Raw genomic sequence first — 13373 nt, 5'->3', positions numbered from 1 at the left:
AACCGTTGTTGTTATCGTCGTGTTGCTCCACTTCCTAGCTTTCCATCGATACCCATGACTTGAGGTTAACCGCCAGACACCGTTAGGCAAATCTCTTAACGAGATAATCGCAATCTATTGTCGAGTTGCTCGGTTGGACGGTTACGGGTTAAGGTCGCCGCGATCTGCAGCCAAGCCCTCGTTTCCACTGAGTCATGCTTCCCGTTTAACCGCACCTCCACATGTCCTTGTCCTTGCGTAAGTTCCGAAACCGCGTTCCAATGCTGTCAGGGACTGATCCGTTCGAAGCCTGGTTGAACCGTCGTTGGAGCGTTCTGAGTTCGAGTCCCAGCGCATGCCAGACCGAATATGCCTTTTAGTTTACACTCCCTTTTGGTATATATAAAGGATTGGATAGATCCTCTATGTTGGTTGGGCTCTGCTGTTGTTTTTGGTTGTTGTAAGAGTCGTTCTGAACGGCCAGTTGCTATCAACAACGGTCGAACCGAAACGCCTCTTCGCAGATATCTCCCTAACTGGCCATTCGGGACTCATGCCAGTTCCTAGACGTGCGCTGTACCCATGAAACGAACAAAAATAGTGGTTTTCTATGTGTGTTCCAAAATGCGGCTTATCACCGTCTCACAGGCAACAGCTTGCTGACAGGCTGTATCTCCACGAGGCGGAGTAGACAGCTACAAGGCTGTGCGTTCTTATCCGTCGGCCTCATGCCTCCACTAACCCGCTCCACAAGCATCCCCAGCATCCGCAGCTGGTGGTCAGACCGAAATGAGACTGGCGCGACAATAAACTTGCATGCTGCAGCAAAGCCACTCATGCGCTTTATGTATGACGGACAGGCCCGGAAACTTCTCGAGGCAAACCGAGAGCGCAGTCTTACCGACGAGGCAGCAGAGGTCTACCTTAGTTACCTCAGGTCCGTGCTCTGCAGACCAGCTGAAAAAACACCTACCACTATTAACACAATGTGACAGCTTCCCATATGTCGGCTCGTCGACAAAATGCGCGATTCTGGACGATCTTGTTGGCAGATTGGACACACTAAACAAAGAACCCAGTTTCAATATCGACTCCCGCATTCTCGAGAGATCGATTGTGAGCCCACGTGGGCGGGCGGTATACGACACACTTCTCCTGCATCCCAATACGCGACTCCGTCTCTTGAAGCTTGTGGGACAGATGTGTGAGGCAAGTCTGTCTATCCCGCACGAATTTCTCTCGGCATGTGTACAGACATTATTTTCTGTCCCTGGGTAGGCTTCCCAAGTCCCAAATTCCGTTCCCTCTGATGGCAGCACTCAGGCTCCCATTCCAGCTCTTGCTGATCGCGCAAATGTGCCATTCTCCTGAAGGTGCTGCGATCATTGCTGACGCACTCGAGGCGCAGGTTGATCCAGCCCTGCAGCCTCTCGAAGAAGTCAGCCGCTTTCTCGTCAACTCTCTCCTACTCCGATGGACCTTTCAATCCCTATGCAATAGCATCGCTCCCGGACTAGAGGTGACACATATTCACAAGCGCATCAGTAAAACTACAGGTCGGTCTTAGGCATCTTTGAGATCTTGCCAAAGATCTCAAAGATGCCTAAGACGCCAAAGATGCCCAAGACCACGGTCTTGGGCTAAGCAGATTCATTTGTCTTGGGCATCTTTCACAAGACCATTTTGGTCTTGAAAAGATCCTTTGCATCTTGACCAAGACCACCAAAGCTTAAGCAAGATGCACTCCAAGATGCTCAAAGACCAGATATAGAGTAGTGAAAATCATATATATATTAATATTGTGCTATTTGTAGCTTATAGTGTACACGGTACAATCCTATTCCTTTCCCCTACAGCCCACCAGGTACTCGCACTTGCGCTTGACATGGCACCCATTACCGAAGCCAACCACTCCGGCCTACACCAAATGACGCGGACAGCGATTAACCGTTAGGCAGGCCTAGGCAACGCCGTCGATAACCCTGGTACTGCTGCCTGACCGCTGCCTAACGAGGTTGAGTGTCGAGATTGCCAACAAGAAAAAAAACTCACAGTCCCGAAGCTCCAATCGAGAACACCATCTGGGAACCAACACCCATGGCCGCCGCTTGAGGCCGCTCGAGTGCACTACAAAGCAGCCAGTTAGCGCAGGGATTTGGCTGTATACGGAAAACTGACCGGACGGGGGAGTTCAAAGGAGGGGGGGATAGGAAGGAAGGTGGCAGACGCGGCTGCGGCCCCGCATGCTTGCCGGTGTCACATGGCTCATGCACACTGAAAAGTGGCTAGTCAGTGCACGGAGTTCATGCGTGGAGTACTGACCGAGGTTGGTGCCAACGCAGAGCGGGTAAGATGGGGTGGCTGGCCAGGCGACAGGCGACAGGCGGCGCGCGGTGGAAGGCTGGTTAGTACTTGAAGATAGCACTGTAAGGAGGACTCGCCAGGATTGGGATGGGCGAAAGATCTCAGTGAGACGCTGCAGGGAGATGGTGGGGGAAGGGAAGGAAGAATCGCAAAAAGTGGTATCATTTTTTGCGACGTGGCACTGATGTGATGTGACAGTGACAGATGCACGTGCGCCGGCTAGGGACTTAGCACATTTCAACGGCTCGGGTCCAGCAATGTGCTGAACTTCCAGCAAATGCCCATCTATATGAGTGCACAACTTGTTCACAAGGTTCTAGGTTGCTTTCAGATGCCTTCAATGGCTTACAAGGCCAAAAATTCTACTAGTGAATTTCCTCTTGCCAAGATGCTGATCCAAAGATCAAAGATGGTGTGTCAAAGACCAAAGATCACCGTTTCCAAGCCCAAGACGCCGAAAGATGCCTTCCCAAGACCAAAGACCAGGTTCAAAGACCAAAGATGCCCAAGACGGACATGTAGTTTTACTGATGCGGTGAGCGGAATAGTACTTGCTCTGCCAGCGTTACTCACTGTGAATCGACGTGAAGCTGGCACGCTTTTGAGTCCGAGACAGCAATGCAGGCCCTGCAACAAACGATTGGGTCGATAGACCCCTTGGACATCTTGCGCGCGGCAGCCACCGTGCTCGACCCCACCTCATGCAGCGAAGTCACACGGTACTTTTCATGCAGCTATGCCGCGATTATGGCGGCAAACGGACACTGGCCGCTGGATCCTCTCACAGAACTGCGCGAATGCCTCTCCCACCTGCTACGGTCTGTATATCTTGCTTTGTATCCAACGCTTCTCAGCAGTGATGGTCCCAGGCACGAATCGGATGCCCGTGTCAGTACCATTGCCATTGCTTCCTGGGCCCTAGGAGTTATTGTCGGGCAAGAGCCAGCTCCGGTTGAGGACGATGACTGTGGGCCTCCACTCGTGATTGAGCCTTTCCTCGAGACAGCAGCGCAGACCCCAAGACCGCTTCGCCTGTATCAACGCTCCGATCATGATAGCGCCTCTGACTGCAGCGATTTCGATTATTCAAGTTCAAACTCGGATGAAGAGTATTCTGACAGCGAAGGCACAGGGGATGTGGCCTTCGACGATGTGCCCTTCGATGGCATGTCTTCGGATGGGAGCGTTAGCCGTCTGAGTACAATTTATGAGGAGTCGGAGGCAGAATACTGAGGCAGAGAGCCCAGACAGTGATCAATAGCTCGAGTATTTTGGCTGAGTGCTAGCATGATTATCCGATGTGCAGATCTTACCACACTGCTTGCTCGTCATTTCAGTTCACAGGAGAGTGTCAAGAAAAACAATTGCAGTCTTACAACACCTTGTACTGTAGAATGGTCTGGACTCAATGAAACCCATCACCAGGCAACTGGGTGTGCCGGAGCGCCAGCATGAACAACGGGTTTAGGCCAGACCAGAATTCCGCAACATCGAGGGAAATCTTGCCCTGGCCAAGTGCCAGCCGGCGGATGACCTCGCGGGCCGCTGCCTCCGAGCCAAAAAGTTCGATTACTCCGCAGGGTGGCGCCGAGGGCTGCTCGATGCGGCCGGGCCGCTCGCCGTATCTATAGAGTGTGGTCCCGCCGGGCTGGGAAGCGATCGCACGCAGGCTGCTCGTGCGGTAGTCAGTGTCCATCAGGACGCGTAGGAAGTCCCTGTCGGTGGGCGTAAGGTCGAGTGCCGCATCATCTGGTGTGAACATCAGTACCGGTAGCATGGTGAGTGGCGAAGGAACAAACGTTCATGGTATTGGCGCAGGGCAGCACACCCACGTTTGTGCCCGCTGTCGCGCCAGTCGGCCTTCTGGCATGCCTCGGAGCAGTAGACGAGTACACGGCAGCCCGAGCAGCGTTTGAAGTCCGCTTCCGGCCCAACACGAGCGCACTATTCGAGTTGTTGAGTGACAATGACATCACGACGGATGGCGAGTGAGCTACCTCCAAGTTATCGCACATCTTCTGGACTGGAAAGTCCCCAGCACGAAAACGTTCGAACAGCGCGAGACGCTCCGTCGCAACGCGGGCGAAAGCCTTCCAACAGGTCTTGAAGAATGGAGTTTGCTTGAATGCGTCGTTTGCGACGGCGGAAGCCAATCCGGGAAGAACGTCTGCGAGGACCTCCAGGACACTCGTTCTGATCAGCGCAGCGGGAAGAATGGAGGTGAAGAAGCTCGTGAGCATGTAGCGGTCCTCGGCCGTGCTGGTGTGGAAGTCCGCCGGCGCCAGATTGACGAGCGCGTCGAAAAAACGATGGCGGAGCATTTCGGGGATGTGGTGATGCCCCGGGGGGAACGAGACGATGAATGAGAGGAGGTTCAACGCGGGACCGGCTATTGCTTTGATGATCTGGTCTTCGGGATTGGGCACAGTGGAATACGTGTACATAATGCTGCACAGCAGGGGCACAAGACCGAGCTCGAGCATTGCGTTGAGTAACGGGTTGGGCTGCAGGGGAAGGTCGCGGACAACAGGGTCGGTGCTGCGTATGAAGTGGAGAGCACCACGTATGCGCGCCGCAGATAGGGTAGTCAGGAACGTGTCTGCATCAGCGACACTGTCCTGCAGCTGGTGCCGCGCAGAGTCGAGATGATAGTAAAGTGCCTGCCCTAACTTCTCCAGTGTGCCACCGGCTCCTTCGACGGCTTGTTGGAATCCCTCCCGTGAAGTGACCGCCCGGCTGGTGAGGACCGCGAAAAGCGCGTAGCCAGCCCGTGCACGCTCTTTGCTTTCGGCTTCAGGTCCATTGGGCTTCTGGAAGATGCGAGCCCAGGCACGGAAGATGAGCTTGATGGAGCCAGGTACGGAGAGCAGTTCGAAAGCTTCGTGGTCGGCGCCATCATAAGGGAAGGGGGGAATGAGAGAGAAGAGCAGGGACATCACGACTTTGTCGAGTGCCGGCCCGATGGGCTCTTTCCTGTTGTCCATGAAAGCCGCTAGAGAGACCGGATCTGCATAGAGAAAGCGCAGCCATCCAATATTGGCCGTCCAGAGGTCTTTCGCAGCAGGGACAGCAGACACGCCGAGATGCACGAATTCCCGGAGCGCCGCCCACGCAAGAAAGATATGGTCGGGATTTGGTTTATCTGTGATGCGTGCAGGGTCTAGCAACGCGAAAAGCGCAGGCAGGATGTGTATTTTGGTGGTCTCCTCCGCTTCAGATCGCAGGAAGGCAGCAATAGGGTCAAAATCGGTGGGGCGAGCATTTGGCAAGGCAACCACGTTGGCAGCGGCCTATCGTGATTAGCTGAGAGCGGAAATACGAGGCACATACTGACCTTGATGTCAGCCGGCAACTTCTCCAGCGCGGATGGCTGCAAAAGATCGTGCATGGTGGGAGGAGGCAAGAAAAAACACGGGGTGATTGACAGCGCTGTCAATCACCTCGTGGTGATGACGTGGTGATCACTTGCTTACGGGCCTCTCTGTGCTATACTGACCGGGGTGACTGACCGCTCGTCGATCGGTCAGTGATATGAGTAGCAGAGCGGGAACGGGGCACCAAAACCGTGTTATCCATCCTGGCTCATCGAACACCGAAGAACATCGTCGAACAAAATATGAGTCACCATCAGATCACCGACGGCACCGAGGACATCATCGATCGCATTGGCACTGACACCTCGCCGCCTTTTTGCTTTTGACCATCATCTCCCCTCATTCAGCTTTTCTCCGTCCATCTACCTCCGTGCCTGCCGACCCCGCCAAACTGTTGAACTGAGATTTCGTCGATGGAATGAAAGACAAGCTAGACACGCGCACGCTCCGGCCTCGGCGCCCGCTGGCAAAGAAAGCGGCGGCGGCATCGTCCAATGCAGTCCCAGAGTAAGCCTCACAATATTTGCTCTCGTACTCTCTGAAGTAACGCACATCAGCGACGATGGCCCCGGGCGGCGAGGCACGCGCTGCCAGCTGGCACGGCCCGACCGTGCCAAAGCGCGCTTCCTGTACCACCAGTGCGACCTTGGCATGCACGACATTGCGCTAGTTCTCAAGTCAACGGAGGGGGTGGTGGGTGGGGCGGTGCGGAACCGCTACAAGGTACCGGACAATGAGCTGGACGACGAGCTATACTTGGACGAGGCGTTCAAGCGGACTTACCTGCACTTCAAGGTATGTGGTTTTTTCTGTGCTCGCTCGCGAAAGCAAAGCTGATGGAAAACAGGACGATGTGGAGGTGCTGCCTGGGGTCGAGGGCGGGGAAGGGCATTCACGCATGCGGCGCTTCAGCGACAGTCCTCTGTCAGAATACAATTACGACCTTCCTGACTTTGACTATGGCGATAAAACACTTGTTCGGAAAAGTTCGGTACGTGTTCCGGCTGCTGGGGACTGCCATTCCCATTTCTGACTCTGTGAAAGCCCGAAGCACCCTCTAAGTCGGCAGGCAGCCCTATGAGTGACTCGCATGCACCATCTTCCCCACCATCCCACTTCTTTGGCGCACTCGATGACCCACTGCCACGTAGTACGAGTCCCCTCTTCAGCCCGTTGCCTTCGCCAGACCCTCCCGATGCTCTTGTCGAATTTCTTGCACATGATATCTCGCCGCACCTCTCACTTCTTCACCATTGCGGCCTTTTCCGGCTGGTTGGAATCAGCATGCCCGAGTTGACGGCGATGGCGGCGTGGACGCGTGCCGAGGTAGTCGAAACGCTCGACAGGCTTCTCACCACCTGGCCCATTCCCGAAAGCCACCCCGTCCCCATCGCTCATGACGGCTTGACGGCGTTCGAGCGCATCGCACTGGCCAACGCTGTGGGTACCATTCCCGTCGACGAGCCGGATGCATTGGCACCGGTGATGCCTCAGACGATTGAAGACTTCATCGAGCGACCAATGCCTGGTCTTCCTGCGGGCGTGTCGCTGCAGCACCACCACGACTTGATTTTCCTCACGGGCTTGAAGACAGTTGATGAGTTGTCAACCATGGCGGGTTGGACAGATACACGGGTGCGGGATGCGCTGGCGACGATGTACTGGGGGTCGATGAGTCCGTTTGAGCTCGTGCTATTCGAGCTGGGGGTGAGGAGGTTGCGCCAGGCGTAATGGCCCATGGCTTTCGAAATTCAAATTTCGCTAATCTTGGTTTCTTATTGTATGATTTGAGATGCTTAAGTACTGATATCTACATATGCTGACCTTACTGGTATATACATACTGAAATCTTATTGACTCCTATTTTTGGCGTCAGGGATATCGATACATAGAAGCGGCAGCGTACAGCCAGTGTGGCATTTCAACTTTCTCCGGCATGAACGACTCTGCCTAGAACATGGCACTATCTGAGTCTGATTCGCCACCGAGATCAGGGACTGGGCCTGGCTGATCGACAGTAGTGCTGGCCAGAATTATATTATGGTTGATTAAATATTGAATATATTATCCCCTTGGGGGATTACTTGAATATGATTATATTTGAATATATTATATTATATTATATTATATTATGACTATACTAGATCATAGTCCCAGAATGTTCAACTATAGAAAGGTTGATGATCCCAGCTATTTTCTCAGTCCCTGTTCTCAGTCACAGTTCTAATTAGTAATCTTAGTCTGAATTAGCCTTACTTGTGATAAATGCCACATATCATTATTGATCTTATATTAAGCAGATGTCATGTGAATGTATGCACATGTTTGGCATGGCTTTAACAATTGATCTGCTCCACACTTCCATTTTTGGGGTGACTGCTGTTAAAGTCCTAAATTGGTAAAGAATTTGGCCAATCCTAATTGGGACACAAAGCTGTCAGTAATGACTTGTACCAAGTACTGTGAACCAGTTGTATCTAAGGTTATTTGAAAGTAAATATGCTCAAATTTCCCACAAATTGAGAAATAAGTACACAAATATTGTATTTGTCAGGGGAAGCCCCCTTTCGGCCCCTCGCAGACGTGTCCAACTCCGGTCCGATTCCGGCCCCAATTCCGGTCCGGCCCTCCATCTCGCCCGCACAATCACCAATCTGTTAACGCTCTCCCGGCGGTCACCCTGGGACCTCGCCTGCAACGCTGCCCAAGCCTTCTGTGCCCGACAGCGGCAGCTACAGACAAGCAGTATATAGTCAGCTCCCTAGCAGGCGGACCCTTAGAGTTTCTTCTCTTTGGATCCTCCCCTGCTAGGTCAGCTTCATTTGTATTCACTTACCAATGTTCATGCTTTGGATCCTCCCCTGCTAGGACCTTGATCTCAGGCCTCCATGGTTGCCCTTACAAATATTAGTGACTTGGGTTGCACTCAACATATATGAGCAACAGATGTTTAAGAAGTCCATGTGGCATTTGTGTGCTATTCGGTAATTAGTGGCAATGTTCTTAATTTAGGAATTTATGTTATTCGGGCAATATTCAAGTTCAAACCCAGCTTTGTCTAGTCTATTATATATGGTGATTCATACATTACTCCTAGTAGGAACAAGTGTCAGGAGTTATCACGTTGGGTTCACCCTATCAAACATAGTGTAGAACCCTTGATCAAGTGTTTACGAGTGACAATGCCCCTGATTGTATTTTGAGAGTCCTATGTATCCAAGGTTGGACATTGGAGAGGCCCGAAAGGAAGTTGCCCTGACAATCCAGCATGTATCTCATGTTTTTGATTTTCTTCCAGCAGCGAATATGTTAAATATATCAAGAGATATGCATACTAGATTAAAGTTGAATATATTCATAACATATTCATATTTTGCAGCTGAACATGATTATACTATACTACAAGTATATTATTGTGTTGGAGCTCTGAATATGATATGATTATAATATATTATGCCTATAAGATAATATAATCAGATTTGGCCAGCACTAATCGACAGCACACAGTTTACAGCGTGGAGACTGGCCACCGGGAGGGATCTGGAGCAACTTCATTATGAATTAGAAAGACGTCCCTTAATAACTGCTTGCGGCCCAGGCTCTCTTCTTCCCCGGGAGATTAGCCTCCTGTTCGAATTCAGGGTCCCACTTCCTCTTCGGCCCCAGGGGAACCTGCAGCTGCGCTTGCGCCATCGCCTTGGCCGTGTTCAACACGCGAACGGCTGTCCCAAAGCGCGCAGCAAGTGCGTCCCGCGCGCCATCATCGTACCGCACCAACTGTAGCCCAAAACACTCGACTGTCGGCCGTCCATCGGTCGCAGCGAAGGCGGGGTTCTGCTGCAGCTTCAGCTGGTCGGCGGGGGCGGCCTGGCGGAGGCGCATCGCGCGGAAGACGGAAGGGTGTGACTGATGGCTTAACTCAGTTGACGCCAACGACAGAAGAACGACATGGCGCACGATCTCGACGTCGGGGATGTCTCCCCCCGGGGCGCAGCCCGGGACAGCGCGGAGGCTGAGCACGCGATATACGCCTGCGTAGTAGAGCAGGTCGTCACGGTGGGAAAGCAGATCGACCTCAACCGTTGAGAGCGCGAGAGACGTCAGCTGGGTGTGTGGGCGCCAGCTACCGTTCACGTATTCGTGCGTTGGGGCGAAGGCCAGTGCGTGCCCGCCGCGGGGGCCGCACCACAGCAGGCGCCCCGGGAGAAAGAGTGTTGGCCTGCATCTGATTCGCGCACATTTATCAGACGAACGGTGACATACCGAAGACTCCCGGAGTGCCGGGAAACATCGAGGTGGTAAGGCCCACCCTCGAGTTGTCCAATCGCGTTGCCCTTGGCAAATTTGTCTTGCCGAAGGTTACTGGGGAGTGCCAGCGAGTGCATATACTGGTTGGCAACCTGCCGTACGGTCGGTGGCTTCTGACGCAACCGTCAGCGGTTGGACATCTGGCGTCCCGAGAAGACTCGGACCCACCCCAGCCGCGGATACCCATGTTCGTGAAGCTTGATACGGCGCCGAAGAGTATGACGGAGGAGGATCTGCAGTATGACTGTGCTCGCCTAGCGACCACCCACGCATTTTGCTATGGCCAGTCCTGTCGCTTGATTCCGTGGGTGCGCATTCTTCAGATATCCGGGGCCTCATGGGGGAAGCCTGCTTGTTATCGCGGTCCCGCTATGACTATGGCATCAACGGCTATCCTCGCGTGGCAGTGCCTGCGACACACCTCTCGTTGCTCTCTGTGGCCGCTGAGATGCGCATTGGCCTCCCGGAAGATCTCGTTCTCACGTTCGAGCCTCGCAACATCGTCGTCGCGCTCACGGAGCACTGCCCGCAGTCGCCTAACTTCATTCTCCGCGTCGTCCAGCCTCTGGCGGGCCGGGAATGAGCCATACATCTCGCTATCACGCATGATGACGCACCTTAGTCACCCCTTGTACATGCCGTCGTGCCATGTCCACCTCGTTCTCCGCCGCTTTCCCTGCCTGGAGGTACCCAATCGACGCACAGTGGGGCCACCAGTACAAGAACGCACCTTCTCCAGCGCTTGATTCTCCGCCACCAGCATCAACAGCGCCGTTTCCGCCGCCAGCACGTCCCGCGCCTTCGTATCCAGCGCCTACTAACCCTTCAGTGGCCGCCCCTGAGCATTAGATGGAAGAGGAATGTGCATAGTACATACCGTCTTGAGATCAGCATTCTCCTTCATCACCGACACGAGCAGCGCCCCCGTCTCGCGCTCGGGTGCGGCGGCGGACCGACCAGGTGGCATCGCGAGTGTGCCAGAAAGGGGGAGGAAGAAAAAAAGTCGAGTGTGACTAAGCGTGTGATGTGTGATCGACACGTCGGTTGTTTCCGGCCGAACCTTCTTCTTGGGGCAAGTAAGTAATGTCTTCGGTCTTCAGAGATAACGAACTAAGGGGGTAGTTGAACAACTGCCGAGGCCGCCGCCCAGAAGGCAGCGATGTCGTGCAGCGCGGCGCACGGACCATGCCGTGTTTCACGTGGTCCCCTTTTTTCCCATCTGCACGATCTGCAATCCACCCAGAAGGAAAGTTGTCTATAAAATCATACCACGTCGAAGGCGGGGATAAGTACTGCACTTGGGAATCCTTCAAGAATCCTTCGAGACCCTTAACGACCTGCCGTAAGTATTGGCGGCATCATCATCATCACACATGCGCACGGCATCACGCATCACACGCTTAGTCAAGGCCCTCTCTTTCCTCTCTCCTTTTCACCCGGCCCGCAAGCAATGCCGCCCAGTCGTTCCGCCGCCACCCCAGAGCGCGGGTCTGCGCCGCTGCTCGTGACGGTCATGAAGGACAACGCAGAGCTTAAGGCGGTGCGCCGCACATCTTCTTTCGTTGTGCACCAGGTGTAGGGGCCATTGTATTAACGATTTGTCGGTAGGCGCTGGTGTGCAAGACGACGGAAGTACGCGCGGCGGAGAAGGCTTTGGAAATACTGGCCGCAGAAGCGGAGGGGCTGGAAACGGTGCGTGCCTCGAGCCTGAGGTGCATTACCGACCCGGAGTAGATGAGGGATGAGCTGGCGACGGCGCAGAGAGAGCTGCAGGCGGTGACACAGGTGCGCGCCGACCGATTCTGGCAGTATGTGAAACTCATTCATGGCCAACCAGAGGCTTCATGCAGCGCAGGATGAAATCGACCTCCTGCGGGCAACGATGAGGCAGCGGGATGATGCTCTTGATGATCTGGAGCACGAAACTAGGATGTTGCGCGATGAGAATTGGCACTTGAGAAGTGCTCGGGAAGAGGAGGTGTGTTGACTTTTCCCCGTTTCGCTGGCAGGATTAACGTGAGCATAGCGATACAAAAGCACTCACCAACTGCGCACCAGCGGCCACACCCATATCCCAGAACCTCTCCCGTCTTACACACCCATGCTCCTTCAAGCTACACGGATATGGACTCCAGCCGGTGTGGTGGGTCTTCAAGATCCCAAACCTGAGTGAATGTTGACCCCCATGTCAGAAGCCGATGGAAGCCACTCAGGCGGCACGCACGATCGTCAATCATTATATGAATACGCTGCCGCTCCCAGGTGATCTCCGTCAAGACAGGTTTTCCCCCCGCGAACACAATCGGAAAGTTCGATGGGCCGGCCGACAATGTAGACCTTTCGCAAGCTCCCCACCGCATCCGTCCCTTGCTATTCATCCCGGGCCGCATCTTGTGGTCAAGAGCCAGGGGAGGCCACGCAATCGCTTACGCGCCAACCCACGAATTTGTGAACGGCATCTGGCGCCCGCACTCGCACCTGACATCTCTCGCGTCCCCTTCTCTGGAGGTTGATTTGCTCTGCCATCAACAGGATCGCCTTTATTACATGGGCGTATACCGTGTGCTCAGCCTCCGCAGCGTCCCGGGTTGCGTTGCCGTGGGCGACATCCCGCCCGACATCGTGAGATGCCAATTGCTGCCGCTTCTCCCACTGACGATGCCCCAGTCTCGCTTTGCTGTCTTTCGCGCCATGCGGGTCCGCCAACATGACCTTGAGGACACGCTCAAGCTGGCTCAGAACCCGAAGTTCGCCGCTACCACCGGCCCAGGCCGGCCGACGGTCGAGAGTTTCGGCCTGCAGCTTCTGGGGTATGATGACGGAGTGCGGGATATGCTAAGCGTGTACTTCCGCGGCGTCGGCGCATGTGAGCCGGCGATAAAGGCGACGCCGATGGCGCAGACACAGTTCAAGGTTTGGAGTGGCCCGAAGAGGAAGTGGGATCCCTCGGACAGTCAGAGGGACACTGATGCCGCCGCGCCGGATCGGAAGAAGGGAAATTGGACTCGCAGCGAGGGCACGTAGCGCAGGGGTGGGGGCAGCTGGGATATTTATTGTTGTCCTTTTCGATCCTGTAGTATTTTCATCAATCAACATCTGAATGTGTGACCTTATGCATTTCTCATCCTAGTTGTGTCTACAAAAACAGATCTGAGATCTCATTTAATACATCCATCATCTGATTGACTCATTCTGGTTTTTGTAGCTGATAGTCTACTATGTGATTCTTCTTCAACTGATAGTATTATTGCCAACTGGTAACTACTAGCCTTGTCACTATGAGCCAGAAGAATATTCACAGTACATAGGTACTATGGCAACAATAACAGTAGAAGTAAGTAGTCCTAG

The 13373-nt window shown here is 53.9% G+C and overlaps 4 protein-coding genes across 4 annotated transcripts; 2 read left to right on the top strand and 2 right to left on the bottom strand.

Moving 5' to 3' along the window:
• Positions 1 to 3748: 3748 nt before the first annotated feature.
• On the bottom strand, positions 3749 to 5743 carry MIND_00389300 (MYND-type domain-containing protein; the record flags this gene model as incomplete). The annotated part of the gene is made up of 4 exons (XM_037360724.1): positions 5678 to 5743; positions 4341 to 5633; positions 4143 to 4287; positions 3749 to 4092 (listed from the first exon to the last, which is right to left on the bottom strand). Exons 1-4 carry the CDS (start codon positions 5729 to 5731, stop codon positions 3749 to 3751), a joined length of 1836 nt encoding a protein of 611 aa, XP_037223609.1. The 5' UTR covers positions 5732 to 5743.
• Positions 5744 to 6135: 392 nt separating this feature from the next.
• MIND_00389200 (uncharacterized protein) lies at positions 6136 to 7448 on the top strand (the record flags this gene model as incomplete). The annotated part of the gene is made up of 4 exons (XM_037360723.1): positions 6136 to 6224; positions 6275 to 6512; positions 6565 to 6708; positions 6762 to 7448. 4 exons carry the CDS (start codon positions 6136 to 6138, stop codon positions 7446 to 7448), a joined length of 1158 nt encoding a protein of 385 aa, XP_037223608.1.
• Positions 7449 to 9293: 1845 nt separating this feature from the next.
• MIND_00389100 (uncharacterized protein) lies at positions 9294 to 10992 on the bottom strand (the record flags this gene model as incomplete). Its single annotated transcript, XM_037360722.1, has 8 exons — positions 9294 to 9623; positions 9675 to 9936; positions 9981 to 10138; positions 10194 to 10394; positions 10447 to 10590; positions 10643 to 10705; positions 10756 to 10839; positions 10903 to 10992. 8 exons carry the CDS (start codon positions 10990 to 10992, stop codon positions 9294 to 9296), a joined length of 1332 nt encoding a protein of 443 aa, XP_037223607.1.
• A 483-nt stretch (positions 10993 to 11475) lies between these two features.
• MIND_00389000 (uncharacterized protein) lies at positions 11476 to 13049 on the top strand (the record flags this gene model as incomplete). Its single annotated transcript, XM_037360721.1, has 8 exons — positions 11476 to 11565; positions 11634 to 11717; positions 11760 to 11810; positions 11863 to 12003; positions 12052 to 12168; positions 12218 to 12253; positions 12288 to 12647; positions 12693 to 13049. 8 exons carry the CDS (start codon positions 11476 to 11478, stop codon positions 13047 to 13049), a joined length of 1236 nt encoding a protein of 411 aa, XP_037223606.1.
• Between the last annotated feature and the right edge of the window lie 324 nt (positions 13050 to 13373).

The sequence above is a fragment of the Mycena indigotica genome (assembly GCF_014461135.1).
Source record: "Mycena indigotica strain 171206Taipei chromosome Unknown Mind.scaff0003, whole genome shotgun sequence".
NCBI classification, from domain to species: Eukaryota; Fungi; Basidiomycota; class Agaricomycetes; order Agaricales; family Mycenaceae; genus Mycena; species Mycena indigotica.
Note: the sequence above shows the minus strand (reverse complement) of the source record. Positions and strands in the feature narration are given on the sequence as shown.